Source organism: Eulemur rufifrons, chromosome 1 (genome assembly GCF_041146395.1).
Source record: "Eulemur rufifrons isolate Redbay chromosome 1, OSU_ERuf_1, whole genome shotgun sequence".
In the NCBI taxonomy this organism is placed as follows: Eukaryota; Metazoa; Chordata; class Mammalia; order Primates; family Lemuridae; genus Eulemur; species Eulemur rufifrons.
Window position 1 is genome coordinate 74,623,656 of NC_090983.1, and position 17,156 is coordinate 74,640,811.

General features: G+C 34.4%; 2 protein-coding genes across 2 annotated transcripts in view; one reads left to right on the forward strand and one right to left on the reverse strand.

Moving 5' to 3' along the window:
- The window catches only part of LOC138387448 (uncharacterized), a 196,000-nt gene extending 180,345 nt beyond the window's left edge, over positions 1-15,655 (reverse strand). The window contains exon 1 of the mRNA XM_069474500.1: positions 15,605-15,655. Within this exon, the coding sequence (XP_069330601.1) occupies positions 15,605-15,655 (51 nt within the window). The remainder of the gene's footprint in view (positions 1-15,604) is intronic.
- The window catches only part of ORC4 (origin recognition complex subunit 4), a 72,547-nt gene that overhangs the window by 4,207 nt on the left and 51,184 nt on the right, over positions 1-17,156 (forward strand). The window lies entirely within an intron of this gene.

Genomic DNA, 17,156 nt, shown 5'->3' on the forward strand with positions numbered 1-17,156 from the left:
TTTTCTCAGTCTGTAGCTTATCTTTTCATTTTCTTAACAATGCCATTTGCAGAACAAAAGTTTTAATTTTAATGAAATCCCCCTGATCAATTTTTTCTTTCATGGATCGTGCTTATGCTGTGATACCTAAAAACTCATTGACAAACTGAAGGTCACTTAGATTTTCTCCGGTAGTACATATTAGGAGTTTCATAGTTTTGACTTTTATATTTAGACCTATAATCCACTTTTAGGTAATTTGTGAAGGGTATTAAGGTATGTCGACTCATTTTTTGGCATGTGTACATCTGTTTGTTCCAGCACCATTTGTTGGAAAGTCTGTTCTTTCTCCATTGATACTCTTTCATCATTACCACAGTCTGTTACTTACTGTAGCTTTGTAACAAGTCTGGAAGTGAGGTACTTTCTGTCCTCTGATTTAGTTCTCTTTCAGTGTTGTATTGGCTGTTCTGGGTCTTTTGCTTTTCCATATAAACTTTAAAATCGGTTTATCATATCCGTACAGTAACTTCCTGGGATTTTGATTGGGATTGCATTGAATCTATAGATCAAGGTTGGGAAAACTGACGTTTAACAATATGGACTCTTTCTAGTCGTGAAATGTATTTTCATTTATTTAGATTTTCCATCATTTCCTGAATCACCGTTTTGTAGTTTTCCTGATAAAGATCTATACATATTTTGTTAGATTTAGACCTATGCTTTTTGGTGAGCTTTTTTTTTTGGCACTAATATAAATGGTATTGTTTTAATTTCAAATTTCAATTGTTCATTATTAGTATATAGAAAAACAATTGTTATTTGTACATTAACCTTGTGTCCTACAATCTTACTATAATTGTTTATTAGTTCCAGTGATTTTGTTGTTGATATTTTGCAATTTTTTACATACACAATCATGCTGTCTATGAACAAAGACACTTTTATTTCTTCCTCTCTATCTGTGTGCCTTTTGTTTCTTTTTCTTGTCTTGTTGCTTCAGGGCTTTCAGTACCATGTTGAGTAGGATTGGTGAGAGGACATGCTTGTATTGTTTCTGCTCTTAGTGGGAAAGCATCTAGTTTCTCACCATTAAATAATTCGATGCTCATTTTAGATTTTTTTTGTAGATGTTGTTTACAAAGTTGAGGAAGTTCTTTCTATTTCTAGGTTCCTAAGAGGGTTTTTATATATATATATATATATATATATATATATATATATTTAAGTCATGAACAAGTGTTGCGTTTTGTCAAATGCTTTTTCTGCATCTGTTGAAAAGATTGTATGATTTATCTTCTTTTTCTTGTTGGTATGGATTACATTAATTGCTCTAGGAATGTTGAGCCATCCTTGCATAGCTGATATAAATACCACTTGATTTTGTTGTCTAATTCTTTTTATATATTGTTAGATTCAATTTATAAGTTGAGAATTTTTACATCTGTGTTCGTGAGAGCTATAAGTTTGTTGCTCTCCTTTCTTGTAATATCTTTGTCTGTTTTGGTATGAGATTAATACTAGGCTCATATTAACAAGTTAGAACTTAATTTCTATTTTCTGTAAAAGATTGTAGAGGGTCAGTATCCTTTGCTTCTTAAATGTTTGGTAGAGTTCACCAGTGAACCCATCCTGACCTGGTGCTTTCTGTTTTGCTGATTACTAATTACTAATTCAATTTCTTTAATAGTTATAGATTATTTAGGTTATCTATTTCTCCTAGTGTAAGTTTTGGCAGATTGTATCTTTTAAAGAATGTTCCATTTTAACTAATTTATCAAATTTGTGGGCTAGAGATGTTCATAATATTTATTATCATTTTAATGTCTATTGGATCAGTAGTGGTGCTCCTCTTTTAATTTCCGATATTAGTTGTGTCTTAGCTTTTTTTGGTCTTAGTTAGCTTGACTATAGGTTTATCACTTTTACTGACCTTTTCAAAGAGCCAGTTTTTCATATTATCCATTCTTTTGATTTTCCTGTTTTCAATTTTATTGATTTCTGTTCCAGTTTTTTTTTTTTCCACTTTCTCTGCTTATTTTGGTTTTAATTTGCTCTTTTTTTTCTAATTTCCTAAGGTGGAAGAAGCTTAGATTATTGGTTTTAGGTGTTTCTTCTGTTATAATATATGCATTCAGTGCTGTAAATCTCTATAGATTGCTTTTACTACATCCTACAAATTTGGTAAGTTCTGTTCTCTTTTTCATTTTGTTCACATTAATTATTTCTCTTGAGATTTCTCTTTAACCAGTGTGTTAGTGGTAATTGTTTATTTAATCTTTACATAATTTAGGAATTCCAGCTATCTTTTTGTTACTCATTTCTAGTTTAATTCCATTGTGGTCTGAGACCATACTTTATCTGATTTATATTAAAATTTGTCAAGGTCTGTTTTAAGCCTCATAATGTCATCTCTTTTGGTGAATGTGCCATGTGAGCTTGAAAAAATGTGTTCTCTGTTCCTTTTGGGTGCAGTATTCTATAAATGTCAATTAGATCAGTTGGTTGATGGTACTGGCCAGTTCAAGTACATCCTTGTTGATGTTCTATCTCCTGGATTTGTCAATTATTCATAGAGGAATATTGAAATTTCCAACTATACTAGTGTATTCATCAATTTTTTCTTGACTTTCTACCATGTTTTTTGATGCTTTGTTGTTGGGCACATGAGTGTTAAGAATTGTTATGTCTCTTTGGAGAATTGACCCCTTTATTGACATGTAATGCTCTCTTTATTCCTGATATTTTTCCTCACTCTGAAGTTTGCTCTGTCTGAAATTAATATAGCAACTCTACCTCTCTTTTGATTGTTAGCATGATATAATTTCTCTTTTTATTTTTAATCTGTGTCCTTATACTTAAAGTGAATTTCTTAAACATATGGTTGTGTCTTTTTAATATACTCTGACAATCTCTGTTTTTAAATTGGTGTGATTTAAAGTCATTACTGATACAGTTGGATCAATATTACCATATTTATTGCTGTTTTTCTTCATTGTCCTTGTTCTTTGTTCCTGTTATCCACTCTTTTTCTGCCTTCTATGATTTTAATTGAGCTTTTTATATGTTTCAGTTTTTTTCTTTGCTTAGCCTATCAATTATAATTCCTTTTTTTAAAATTTTTTTTTGTATGTGATTGCCATAGAGATGGCAGTACACATTTACAACCAATCCAAGTCCACTTTCAGATTACACTGTACCACTTAATGGGTGGTGCAAGTACCATATAACAGTATTCCCAGTTCCTTCCTCCTGTTCCCTTATTAGATTTCTGTTATACATTTCTTTTCATCCATAAGCTATAATTACTGAATACAGTTTTTGCTCTATTTTGAACAAACTGTTACTTGTTAGATCAATTATGAATAAGAAAAGTAATATTTTCCCTTAGCATATTCTTTCTCTAACACGTCTCCTTTCTTTATGTAGATCTAAATTTCTACCCTTCATAATTTTCCTTCTCTCTGAGGAACTTTTACAAACATTTCTTGCCAGGCAAATTTACTGGCAACAAATTCTTGAATTTTTTGTCTTGGAAAGTCTATTTTTCCTTCACTTTTGAAGGATAATTTCACTTGCTAGAGAATTCTAGGTATATTTTTTTGTTTCAGCACCCTAAATATCTTACTCCACTTTCTTCTTGCTTTCATGATTTCCGAATAAAAGTCTGATGTTATTGTCATTGTAAGTAAGATTTTTTTTTCTTCTGGCTTCTTTCAAGATTTCCTTTTTTTTCCCCTCCCTTTCCCCTTCCCTCTCCCTATATGTACATACCACTGATAATGTTTAATTTATAAATTAGGCACAATGAGAGATTAATAACAATAATAATGATAGAACAATTTTAACAATATACTACAATAAAAGCTATGGGAGTGTGTTTGAGGTTACATTATAACCATGCCACTCCAGCCTGAGTGACAGAGTGAGAGGGACACAGAACAAGAAAAGAGGGTGTGGTAGTGTGGGGAGAGGGGCAGTTAGGATGTTTCCTGTAGCTGTAGTTCTGGAGGCTAAAATTTCTTCTGTGTCCTTGTTTTGTCTCCCCTGTTTACTTTGGATTTTCCTAGGGATTTCTTAAATAAGATCTGGAAAATGCTGTTCTTTCATTTGTAATCCCCTCTCATTGTACAGGAGCCCTATTAATGTGGTGGTGTGGGGAGAGGAGAACCATTCTATAGTCCTATGATTAGGTGTCAGTTTTTTAGTGTGAGCCTGTGCCTCTCTCTGGGTTGTTATTTTCACAGATATTTTCTTTAGTCCCCCCACTCCTTAGGTGTGTCAGTAAGGCTAGAGAGACTGGAATTGGGTATTTTCTTTCCCTGGGGTTTTTAAACTCTGATAAAATAGTTTCCCTTGAGGGCAAACTTTGTTAGGAACAGAATGTTCTGGATGTATTTCACTATGGTTGCTTTTCTACTCTTCCTGCTGAAGGAGGAGGGTAATTTTCTCTGTCTCTGTGATAACCTGGGTAGGGTTCTGAGGGTTTTTAAGCTCTGATAAAATAGTTTCCCTTGAGGGCAAACTTTGTTAAGAACAGAATGTTCTGGGTGTATTTCACTATGGTTGCTTTTCTACTCTTCCTGCTGAAGGAGGAGGGTAATTTTCTTTGATTGTGTCTGTGATAACCTGGGTAGGGTTCTTGGAGGTAAAACTCAGAAAAATTGTTGAGTTTTCTTGAGCCTCCCTAAGACTGGGTTCCCTTGGAGTTTTTAACTCTTGAGGTTGTCTATATTGAGCCTCCAGCAATACCCTTAAACCAGCTCCAGTGGTTTCTGCTCCTCCTCTAATTAGCTGTGATTCTGTCCAGTTTAGGGGGTAACTAACAGTTTGTCTTTGCCCTCACTTCAGTGTTCTGATGAATTCTGAGGTTTTTTTTTTCAGTTTGTTAGTTTTTTTCTTGTGACAAGAGTGTCAGCTTCCAAGCACCTATATGCCAGACCGGAATGGCTTGAACCTTTTTGAACCAAAAATTACACATTGATCATTTAATCTTTTTATTTTAACAGAAAGCACACTTTTCTTATTTATTTTTAACAAGAATTGCATTTTAGAGATGGGATTTATTTTGTTTTCCTAAGTTATTCTGTATTAACGTCAAGGTATCACGTAATAATTTTGCCACTTATCAGTGATAGTTAAAAAGGCAATGGAACATATGAAGCAATGGAACTTTTCAGTTTACTACATTAATATAATAATTACTGAAATAAGAATTGTTGGTAATTTTTTGATGAAACAAGCTCAGATGACAATATTTACATATTTTCATCAATAAGTGTATACCTTAACAGAGTTATTATAAACATATCGTTCCAGTGGTTGACAGTTTGGGAACTAAAATGGAGTATTTCTGTTTGAAGGAATCTTGCAGCCTAACCTTTATTGGGAAGAACGATTGTCTTTAAACTCATTTTGTATATATTAGCCACATGAATTTGGGTTAGTGGAATTCTTTTCTTTGATTTCTCTAAAATAGTATCAAATATTAGCAGTGATAGTGCACATCTTGTTCATGATTTTATTGAGAACATCTAATATTTCACTGTATATAATAGGTTATTGATATCTACTGTATTTAAAATTAAAGAACCAAGTTTCTCTCTAAGAGATTTTTTTTCATATTTACCTGTGGTTTTTGATAATCAATATTTGATCTTTTAGTCTTTATGAATTCTGCATGAACATTTTTTAAACCCTAATTTTGCACAATTTTATTAACAAGGATTATATTATGTGCACATAATAAAGTCAGATCTACATCTTTTTTTTTTAGACATTGGAATTGTTTAAATATCTTAATTATTTCATCAGCTTTGTGCTTTGATCTTTACTATTAATTTACTTAGTTTCTTTTCTAGCTTTGTAAGTTACAGATTGCAAATTTTATGTTTTCCTTATAATTTTGTTTAATACCATAAATTTTTCTCTAATTTCTACCTTGCTCACATCTTATAGATTTTGTGGTATTTAGTATTTTTCTGTGGAGAATATTTACTGTATTTATATTTGGGTCTGTTTTGGATTATCAATACTTGTGGGGCTTTTTTGTTGTTGTTTTTTATAAATTCTGAAGAAGGATGTACTAGTTATCTCTTGTGGCATAGCAAGCGACTCCAAAAAGTAGTGGCTTAAAACAAACATTTATTTTCTCACAGTCTCTGTGGGATGGGAATTCCACTTATGTAGACGGTTTTGGTTCTTGGTCTCATGAGGTTATAGTCAAGATGTCAACTGGGATAGCAGTCATCCAGTGCTTAAAAGAGGCTAGATGATCTGTATCTAAGCTAGTGTACTCATTATTGGTTGTCAGGTTACTACTGACTCTTCGCAAGAGGCCTTAGTTTCTCACCACATGGACTTCTTCATAGGGTTGCTTAACTGTCTTCAGGCCATAGCAGGTGGCCTTCCCCGGAGTAGATGTTCTTAGAGAAGTTAGCGGCTAACATCAGAAAGCATACTTCATCATTTCCACAATATCCTATAATATTGGTTACACTGATCAGCCTCTACATTGTGGTAGAGGATTATTCAAAGATGTAAATGCTAGAAGGTAAGAACCATTGGGGACCATTTCAGAGGCTGATTGACATAAAGTGGAAATAATACCAGATTTTCTTTTAGGATGTAAGGAAACCTTGCATTTTCAGTGTCAGACCTCCTCTTTCAAGGGCCAAAAAGTTAGATACCACTTTCTCTTGTCAGGCCTCAGTGCTTATTCCAGTTATCTCTTGAAGCAGCTCTTATTTTATGTAGAGAAGTATACTTGTGGCCTTTAGTTGGGGCTGGATGGAGCTGCTGAGTACTCAGAATTAAGAGATTGGTAAACTCCTTTAATTCATTTACAACATATTCTTTATGATCTTTATCCTACTACTTTATATTTTTTGGTAATTCTGGAGTTTTTCTGGGAAAATTTATTTTTTTTATGGAAGTCTTTTACATATATGGGGTTGTAACCCCTTTGATTCTAATGGATTTTTAAGCCTATGTGCTTGATATAGTCCAGAAATTCTTCAGCTTTTTATCTCAGCTTTTTAGCTTTCCTCATGGCATAGATTTGTCCTTTTTCTTGCTGTTTATTCTATAATATCAGTGATATTTCTGAAGAAAGTCAGGGTACATTGGTGTGCTCCCTAAGCCTTCTTAGATGGGAAGCCTTTTTGTTCACAGTCCTGCTCCTCAGGTTAGTCTCATTGTTTAGCAGTCTGCTCTGACTACAAAAGGAGAAAAGATTATTTCCCTGTGTACTTTCTTGTGTGCTCAGTTTGAAAAGATGATTTTTTTATTAACAAGTAGAGAGTACTGCAGATCCTGTATTGGAGATTCCATGTTTGTTTACCTGCTGTCTTCTCAAGGGAGTAAGATGAATATCATGAACTACCTCTGTCTTATTTCAGAATTAGGAAATTGAGTGGTTAGAGTGTATTTAAATTTTTTTCATCCAAAAGACTCAATTCTTCCTCTACCCAATTAATAAGACTGGTGTTTTTTGTTACTGTTACTGGGTTTTGTTTGGATGAGGGTGGTTGTTACTATTGGGGTTTTGTTTGTTTTTTAATCTCAAACATTAAGGAATAGCATTTCATTAGAACAGAGAATGGTGTTTACATGAGAAAAGATGTGTAAAGAATGACAAGAATATAGAAAACAATATATTTGAACCTGTGTGTTCACAATTGATCATCAGTTGTCTCTTTGACAGCTCTTTAACCTTGGGCAGGATGGAAAGGTTTGCAGAAAAGAATGGAGGTAGAGCACCCCAAATTCTTAATCTAAATCTGCTTGCAGCTGGATCTATAAGTAAATATGTGTCTCAATTTTTTCACATGTGAAAATGAGGGAGTTATGTTTGGTGATCCTGCTAAAATGTAAGGGAGCCTATAACTTTCTATGAAATATGTTGGAAAAACTAATTGAATAGTGGATAGTAGCTTATTCTTATCAAATGAACATACTGCTATTGCAAGAAAGTGCAATTTATGGGTAGGTAGTTCAGGGCTCTTCAAGGAAAATTTGCCCTACATGTGCCTTCTCCTCACCCACTGACTGTAGTTTAGTGCCCTGATTGATCTTAAATGTTGTGTCCCATATGTATATTACCCTCCTCCTTCCAAAAAATGATGTTCTTATTGATTCAGGTCTTTGTTGCCTTTATTCTATTTATCCATCCAAGTAAATACGTTAGCTTTGATTCAGCTTAATTCCTCTTCCTATTCAGCATGTTTCTAGTAGTCAGATTCCATGTGTTCAGAGAATGTAGACTACTGTTGACCAGTATGATATTTGAGGTGCGCAGCAGTTGTAAGTCAGTGCCAATAAAATTATACTGCATTTGAAAAGTTTAAAGGATTTCCAGATTGCTTACAAATTTGTGGTGTTTCTTTCCTTAGCATATATAATTCATAAGTGAATATATTATGCTTTATTTTTAGACATATATTTCAAAGAAGTCCTCCCAGTATTATTTTTTTTATTTACTCTTCAACACTGATGCAGAATTGATACTTATTATCATTTATAAGATATGATAAATAATGGTTAATAATTAGAAAATAATTATAGTAATTTATAATGCCTTTTTTCCCCTGAAGATTTCATATTAACTCCATTATTGTCCCACTGGGGGTTATTTTATGACTATTGACCCACCATAATCTTGAAAACAACTTTATTGGTTTATTCATTAATATCAGGGTTCTAATAGCCACTTTATAAAGTAAATACAGTTACTAAAAGGTAAATAAGTATATATATGTCTTTATATTCACATATGTATATATATGTGGTTGTATGTGTATGTGTATATATGATTCCACGCACACTGCCATGCAGTAGTGAAGACTAGTGAAAACTCAGAGGTGAGAGAGAGAATGGCTTTTCTGGAGGATTGCAAGCCTTTCATTATGAATTATTTTATCAATTTTGCGTATTGGGACATTATCAAAACAGTTTTCTTAATATCAGTGAGAAAATACCATGTCATCATGTGACCTAAGTAGATTATTGAACCTTGAGTTCATTTGATCTGAATGTGTTAAGTAAATTGTGTCCCAGTATATTCACTGGGAACAAATAAGGAGAAAAAAAGATTTTACAAAATTGTCAGTGATTTCCACAGTTTATTCTACTGTAGGCAAAAATGTTATTTTGTTTGGAATTGCTATTCAGCTCTGGAGAACTCAATAAAACATCTCACCTTATTTGTTAACTTGGAATTTATATCAATATTGTCCCTTATTCCACCCCACCCCACAACCTTTCTTTTGACTCTATTTTAATCTTTATCTCTGTACAAACACTCCAGCTGGAAAGAGTGTGTGAAAACTAATTCTGGCTGGCTGAAAAAACAGCTTAAATATATTCTTTCCTCAGTTTCATCTCAAAGAACAATAATAAAACATGGAAACCACCTACAGACATCTTCTAAAATACCTTTTGTCTCATATTATTAATATTTGTTTATCTAATCAAGAACATTTATCTAACTGTAGAGAGGCAAAGTTCTAACCTTTTGTCCATACTTACCCTTCTTTGAAAAATGTCAACCATACAGAGTTAGACGCTATGTAAACAGTACTAGAATTTGTATTTTAACTTTCGCCTAATAAAGGGAAGGTGGTGATGGTATTGTTTTTGGTATTTTCTTCAGTCAACATCTAGAAAGAGCAGCATTAAACCTCTTTTTAATTTACTGAGTTCTCCTCATAAAGTAATGCCCCCATCTGCTGGAACATCAGGGTTTTGCCTCAAGAAAAGGCTGTTAAAAAATAATATATAATCATTTGTGCATTTTAGAATTACCATGTTGTTTCATTTTTCATTCTCATCCATCAATTTTACTAATGTTTTTATAAAAATTGTTAGTAAATTTCATCTTCTCTGATATGAATTAATTGTTCTTGCAGACTGATTGGAAAGTGGTGTGTTTTTATATTTTTTAACAGATATAACTCACTCATACTCTTTGTAAGAATATTTGTTAATAGAATAGAAAATCCTGTTTTTATAACTATTTAAGTGTACAGATGTGAGAATTTTTATAGGTAATATATAGTTTTTAGCTATAAAATCAGTGATGGAAACTTTTTCAAAATGCTCTATAAGTTTTCTTTCCTACTTTTATTTTAAAATTCTAGGTAAAGTAAATCTTTTTGTTTGTTTGTTTTTTATTTGCTAGGCAACATGCTGTTGACAGGCAGCAACTTTTTATTCCAGGAAGGAGCTGCAGTTGGATTATTTTGTTTTCATTTCAAAAATAGTGACACCTTTAAGTTAAACAGGTGTACTGGATTCAGTAATTCCTCCCAACTGGATCCGTATACTGACATTGTCTATTAATGAGCTGGAAGTAAATACGTGATGGTGTCACTCATAACCCCTTCCTGTTATTGAGCGCTTTCCTTAGGACTCCCGGGTTGCTGTTAGAGACATGATATGACCTGCTGATACAGAGACCAAGTGGAGATATGTCAATTTATATATTAGTCAAGCTTAATTCAGTTCTTATTTCTCAGATATGTATTTATAAGTAAAAGTTTTGAAATACTTGATTGTCCCAGAGGTTTATTTTGTACTAACTACCTCAGGGACCATTGATTTGCAGGGTAGGAAAAATTGTTTATTGGATGCCTCTTTGACCTACTTGGACAACTTTGAAACTAAATAAATAGAACATATTCACATCTGTTTTCTCTTGTAAATGCTTTCTTTGGTATACGGTTTTACAGTTCCTAATCATCTTCATAATGTAGACTTCATCTAATTTTCCTTTATACTGTCACTTCACTTGAAACAGTATGAAAACTGTATTCCTGTAGGGCTTGCCTAAGGTACCTGACTACATCCAGTTTCCATTAATAGTCAATCAATCAGTCTTATCCTTCTTTTTGTAGTTCTTCATTCAAAAGGCAGATTATTTCATTGTACTTGAAAAGATTTCCTAAAAATTTTTAAAAATTTTGTTCCACTTGATCCTAGAGTATTTTTGATTATCTAGTTGAGGTACATGGTTATTTTTCTCAAGCAGTTTGATCCACTACAATTTTTGGTTTTTTTACCTTAACATAGCTATAGGAAAAATAATAAGAAATTTGTATAAATATGCTGTGTGTGTGCATATATAGATATTTGAATAAACTTGGAAAGATATTCGTGTTCTTTTAAGTGAGAAATATTTTGAAGCAGTATGTAGAGGATCCATTCTGGTAAAAAAAAAAAATGTGTATGTTGTATGCATGCTCCCATGGAAATTTTGCTTGCATTCAGTTTTCCTGAATTTAGCCAAATAAAAATTATAGGAATTGCTGAACTTTGGATATTTATTAAACCCAAGAGGTTATGTTTTAAGAGATCCCAGTCTAAGGTTAAAAAAATAAGTTTTGTTTTATCGTGCACATTTCAATTTTGGGCATTATTGTATTTCTACTCTGAAAAATGAAGAAATTAGTACTCTTATGCATCCACCCCATTTTTTCCATTTTTTGTTGCATAATTATTTTCACACTATCAAGATTCATGTTTTACCACCTATTTTGCACATAAAATTTGTTTATGTTTAGTTTTAGTTTTTATTTTAGTGGATTCATAGCTCATCACCGTGTGTGTGTGTGTGTGTGTGTGTGTGTGAGAGAGAGAGAAAGAAATTGTTTCAAATCGTGGTGTTTTTGTTTTTGTTTTTTTTTCTGAAACAGAGTCTCACTTTGTTGCCTGAGCTAGAGTGCCATGGCATCAGCCTAGCTCACAGCAAGCTCAAACTCCTGGGCTCAAGCAATCCTCCTGCCTCAGCCTCCCACGTAGCTGAGACTACAGACATGTGCCACCACGCCTGGCTAATTTTTTCTGTATATATTTTTAGTTGTCCATATAATTTCTTTCTATTTTTAGTAGAAATGGGGTCTCACTCTTGCTCAGGCTGGTCTCGAACTCCTGAGCTCAAACGATCCACCTGCCTCTGCCTCCCAGAGTGCTAGGATTGCAGGCGTGAGCCACCATGCCCGGCCTCAAATTGTGTTTTAATAGGCTGGATTTCATTGTTGAGTTCCCCATAAACTCCCCCCACCACACCCCCCCCAACAGGCTTTATTTGCTCTGTTTACTGAATAAGTTCATTCTTATTTGATAAGACTATAACTGTTAACTTTTATATGTGAATGACATCGTTGCTAGGTGTGAGTCTTCTTTGTCTCAGAAGTTTGTATATTACATTATCGTTCAGCATTTATTTTTCCCTTTGTAGACATTTTTCAGCCCGGTGGCCTAATGAGTTAGGACTTTTATTTGCTTTTATCCACAAATTGCACATTGGTGAGAATTTTGGGGATTTTGTTAATTCCAGTACAACTTTTTAGAGTGAAATTGAAGTTGAGAACTGTGCAGAACTATTGTAGAATTTTTTAGGCTTTCGTTTGTTTTTGGTAATAACTTCTGTATCCTCATTTGTTTAGTTACTGCAAGGGCAATTCTGTTTAACAGGGTTTTTTTGTTTGATTGCTTTATTGGATATTGAGAAGAGAAAGATTGTTTGATTCCATTTTGCTCCATTTTATCCACATGATTCCTTTTTGGAATTCCAAAGTTTCTATACTAAACATGTATTACTCTCTAGAGAGAAAAAATAAGTTTATGATCAAATATAAATGTTACAAAATACACAGATCATACACATAGACATTCAAAGAGAAGTGGATTGTCAGTCTTGAACATCTGGGATACTAACTATGTTCTTTCAGAGTGCATTTGTTGTTTTGTGTCTCCTAAAGAAAAGCCCAATGATGATCTTGTTGACTTCTGATGTTGGCAGGATTTTACTTATGCCAGTTAAGATTAACTGACCTCTAGCTGGCAGTCACTATACCTAACAGCCACTGCTTGCTGCTATAAGTAAGCTTTGTGGTCTTTGGCAAGTCATTTAAATCTCTATGCCCAGTTTCCACACCTATAAAAAGTAGAGGGACTGTATGTTCTTTAAGGTCCCTTTCTTTACTAAATCCGTGAGTTTATCCCTTGTTTTGAACTGATAACTGCTGTATCTGTTGGAGGTACATATGTACATACAGAGACACACACACACAAACAATTATTCCAGCAAGATTGTAACCTTTTTGAGGATAGAGACCAAATTTTATATTTCTTCATCTTCCTTGTAGTGCTTGTCACGGGGCCTTGTGATAAATAAACACTCACTAAATAGGTGTTAGGTTAAATTGATTGAGAAGCTCTGGTATTGACTTGGAGCAACTTGGTTGTCTCTCTGTAATACAGGGAGGCATTTATATAAACATTTTATTTAATCCTGTTTCCAAATGCACCTATTTTTCATATCATTTGAAATGTCTGGTAAAGTTTGGCTTTCATTTTAGTGAAAGTGTGTCTTTAAGCAGTGCCTGCAACTGAAGCCATGAACTCATTTATATATGTATATGTTACCCATACACATATGTATACAGAAACACACACATGGAAATTGAACAGATATGCCAAACAACAGATATCTGTTGCTTGGTCATGCTAATTTCTTAGGACAAAGAACCTTCATCATGAAATCTTATAACCCCCTGACCTAATATCATCAGAAAATTTATATCCTGTTTTGCACACCTGATAATAACAAATCAGGTGCCTAAAATCTGTGGTATGGAAGGATTTCTTAGTGACTTATAACAACAGTATTATTTAGGTGAAGCAATGATCTGTTTTCAACTTGGAATCATACAGTATATAAATTCAACAGTAATTTACTGGGCAGCTTATTCTCGGATCAGAGTTGTTGGTATTCCAAAGTAAATCTCATGATGTATGCCCTTACAATATTTGATAATTCTAAGTTCTTTTAAGACAGTAATATTCTAAGTTAGATAAAATCTTGTTATAGATGTTGTATGCTGTTACTAGTGAGCAAGCAGAAAGGTATTTGGTAAATAGACCAGACTTCAAAACAAGAAAATCTGACTTCGAGAACTATCCCTGGGATAGTTGCCTCTCCTTCAATGCTTAGGATTCTGTTGGTCTTACAGTGAATCCACCTAGGCTAAGATGAGGCTCTTAAGTTGGTTGTATATACCCAATGGAGAACTTTTAAGTAGGAAAACATTTCATATCTGACTGATATTGAACTATATTATGAGAGAATAAGTTATTAGTATCTATTCTGTGATTCTTTGTCTAGAAGTGGAGAGAGTTCCACAAATAGTTCCCTAAATATTGTTGGCCAACAGAGTTAGTGTACAATATACCATGCAGAGTCAGTGAAGTAGTTGTAGAGGCTCCTAGTGAGGGTTTGGAGCTGAGGGAGGAATCAGGAGAAAGAAGAGCTATAATAAATATACATGAAATTTTAAGAACAGTAAAGGACACATTTCATAATTCTTGGAATTTACCAATATGTCACCCTTGTAAAGCATAAGAATGGGAATTACCATGATAAATAAGCCACTCCAGTTGAAAAGTGGAAAGTGTGAATATACACATGATTGAGTCTTTTTTTTTTTTTTTGAGACAGAGTCTCACTTTGTTGCCCAGGCTAGAGTGAGTGCCATGGCGTCAGCCTAGCTCACAGCAACCTCAAACTCCTGAGCTCAAGCGATCCTCCTGTCTCAGCCTCCCGAGTAGCTGGGACTACAGGCATGCGCCACCATGCCCGGCTAATTTTTTCTATATATATTTTTAGCTGTCCATATAATTTCTTTCTATTTTTAGTAGAGATGGGATCTCGCTCTTGCTCAGGCTGGTCTCGAACTCCTGAGCTCAAACGATCCGCCCACTTCGGCCTCCCAGAGTGCTAGGATTACAGGCGTGAGCCACCGCGCCCGGCCTGAGTCTTAAAAATTTACTCCTTTAGTAATCCTGCTTTGCCTAACATGTTTTTAAAAGTATAGAAGTCTAAATATAGTAAGTAGTGATCAATGAATATATTTCAGAATTTTACCTTTTATCATCCCTTCATTTATTAAGGTGTGGGTTGTAGGGTATTCTTATGGGGAAATGCACACAGGCTATTCAGAGAGAAGGCACCTTTAGGTGACATATTTGTACAGTTCCTGTAATTTTTGTCCTTTATCAGTGCAGGGATAAATCTAAAATGTTCAGTAGCTTTCTGACATATAATATAACAGTGCTCTGGAATTGGAATAATGAGAATTTTCTCCATATATAGTTGACCACTAAACAACGCAGGGATTAGAGGTAGCAACCCCCTCCTCAGTTGAAAATCCACATAAAACTTTTGACTCCTCCAAAACTTAATCACTAATAGCCTACTATTGACTCAAAGCCTTATCAATAACACACAGTTGATTGATACATATTTTAATGAGGAGGAGGAAAAGGAAGGGTTGGTCTTGTTGTCTTAGGGGTGGAAGAGATCAAGGAGGTGGAAGAAGAGGCAAGTGAGGCAGGTACCCTTAGTGTAACTGTACAGAAATACACTAATTTCTGTCTGATGTTTTTGCTTTTTCATTTCTCTAAAAATATTTCTATATGGTATTGATCCTTCTACAACCATTTGCTTTAGTTTCAGTGCCTGAATAAATGAAGGGTCCATGTCATAAAAGAAGTCAAAAGCAATCTTGAATATTCAGAACGCTTCTGCTGGATTGTCTATTGTCAGTTTGTTCTCTGGCGCTACCTCTTCTATGTCTTCTTCCTCATCATCTGACACTGGTTCAGAAGCACTCATCTCCATCAAGTTGTCTTTTGTTAATTCCTGTGGTGTGGTTTCTCTTAAATTTCTCTAAGACCTGTAGTTTGAAACCCTTCACCACCTACCTTTTTTGACATGTGCACAGCCTCTTTCATGATTTCCTTGATTGGCTCTCTTGTACATCCTGTGACATCATGCACAACATCTGAACACAGTTTTCCTCCAGCAAGAATTTATTGTTTCGGGTTTGATGACTTTCTTGGCTTTCTCTATAACAGCAATGGTATCATTAATAGTGTAATCCTTCCAGACTTCCATGATATTTTCTCTATTGGGGTTCTCTTCTATAATGTTGACAAATCGTTTCCATAGAATACTATGTGTAATGAGCCTTAAAGTTCCTTCTGACTCCCTGATCTAGGTGTTGAATTTGTTGTATTTAAGGGCAAATAGGCCACTTTCACCCTTTCAGTGTCTAACTCGTGCAGTTATGAGTGGCGGGGGAACTGTCAATTATCAAAAGAACTTTAAAAGTCAGTCTCTTACTGGCAAGGTACTTCCTGACTTTAGGGACAAAACATCAGTGGAATCAATTCAGAAAAAGGGTTCTCATTGTACAGGCCGCCTTTTTATACAATCAGAAGACTGGCAGTTGGTGTTTATCTTTTCCCTTCAAGGCTCAGGGGTTAGCAGCTTTATATTATATATAAAGGCAGTCCTGATCATAAAGCCAACTGCATTTGCTCAAAACATTAGAGTTTGTCTGTCCCTTCCTTCCTTAAATCCTGGTGCTCACTTTTCTGCCTCAGTAATAAATAATCTTTGTGGCATTTTTTTCCCCGAGAACAGGGTACTTTTGTCTACATTAAAAACCTGTTCTCCTCAGCGATTTTCTTAATGGCTTTTGGGAACTTGTCTGCTGCCTCTTGTTTAGCAGAAGCTGCTTCTCCTGTTATCTTGACTTTTTTAAAGCCAAACCTCATTCTAAAACTATTAAACCATCCTTTGCTGGCATTAAATTTTCCAGTTGAGATCCTTTGCCTTCCTTTTGCTTTAAGTTGTCATGTAATGACTTCGCTTTTCTTTGAATTGTATTAGAGCCTATAGGTGTGCCTTTCTTATACCAATCCTCCACCCCCATAAAAGCTGCATTTTTAGGACGACTTGGAAAGGTATTTTGCAAAATATGTAAGGTTTTTGTGCTTGCTGGTGTAGCTGCAGCACCAGGAGCTTCACAGATTTCCTTTTTTTTATAATGTTCCTTCCTTATGCTGGATTCATTTATCTTAAAATGGTGAGCAACCACAGCTGCAGACCTCGATCTACAGTACATATCAAGAAATTCAGCTTTTTCTTGTAATGCCATGACTTATTTCTGTTTCTTGGGAGCACATTTGGCATCAATAGTTGCACTTTCTATGGGTCGTCTCGTGGTATTCAAGGTTTACGGTATTGCACTCAGCACAATGAAAAATACGTGAGAACCATCAGAGATCACTTTTAACTGCTATATGCAATTTGCTAGAGAGACAAATTG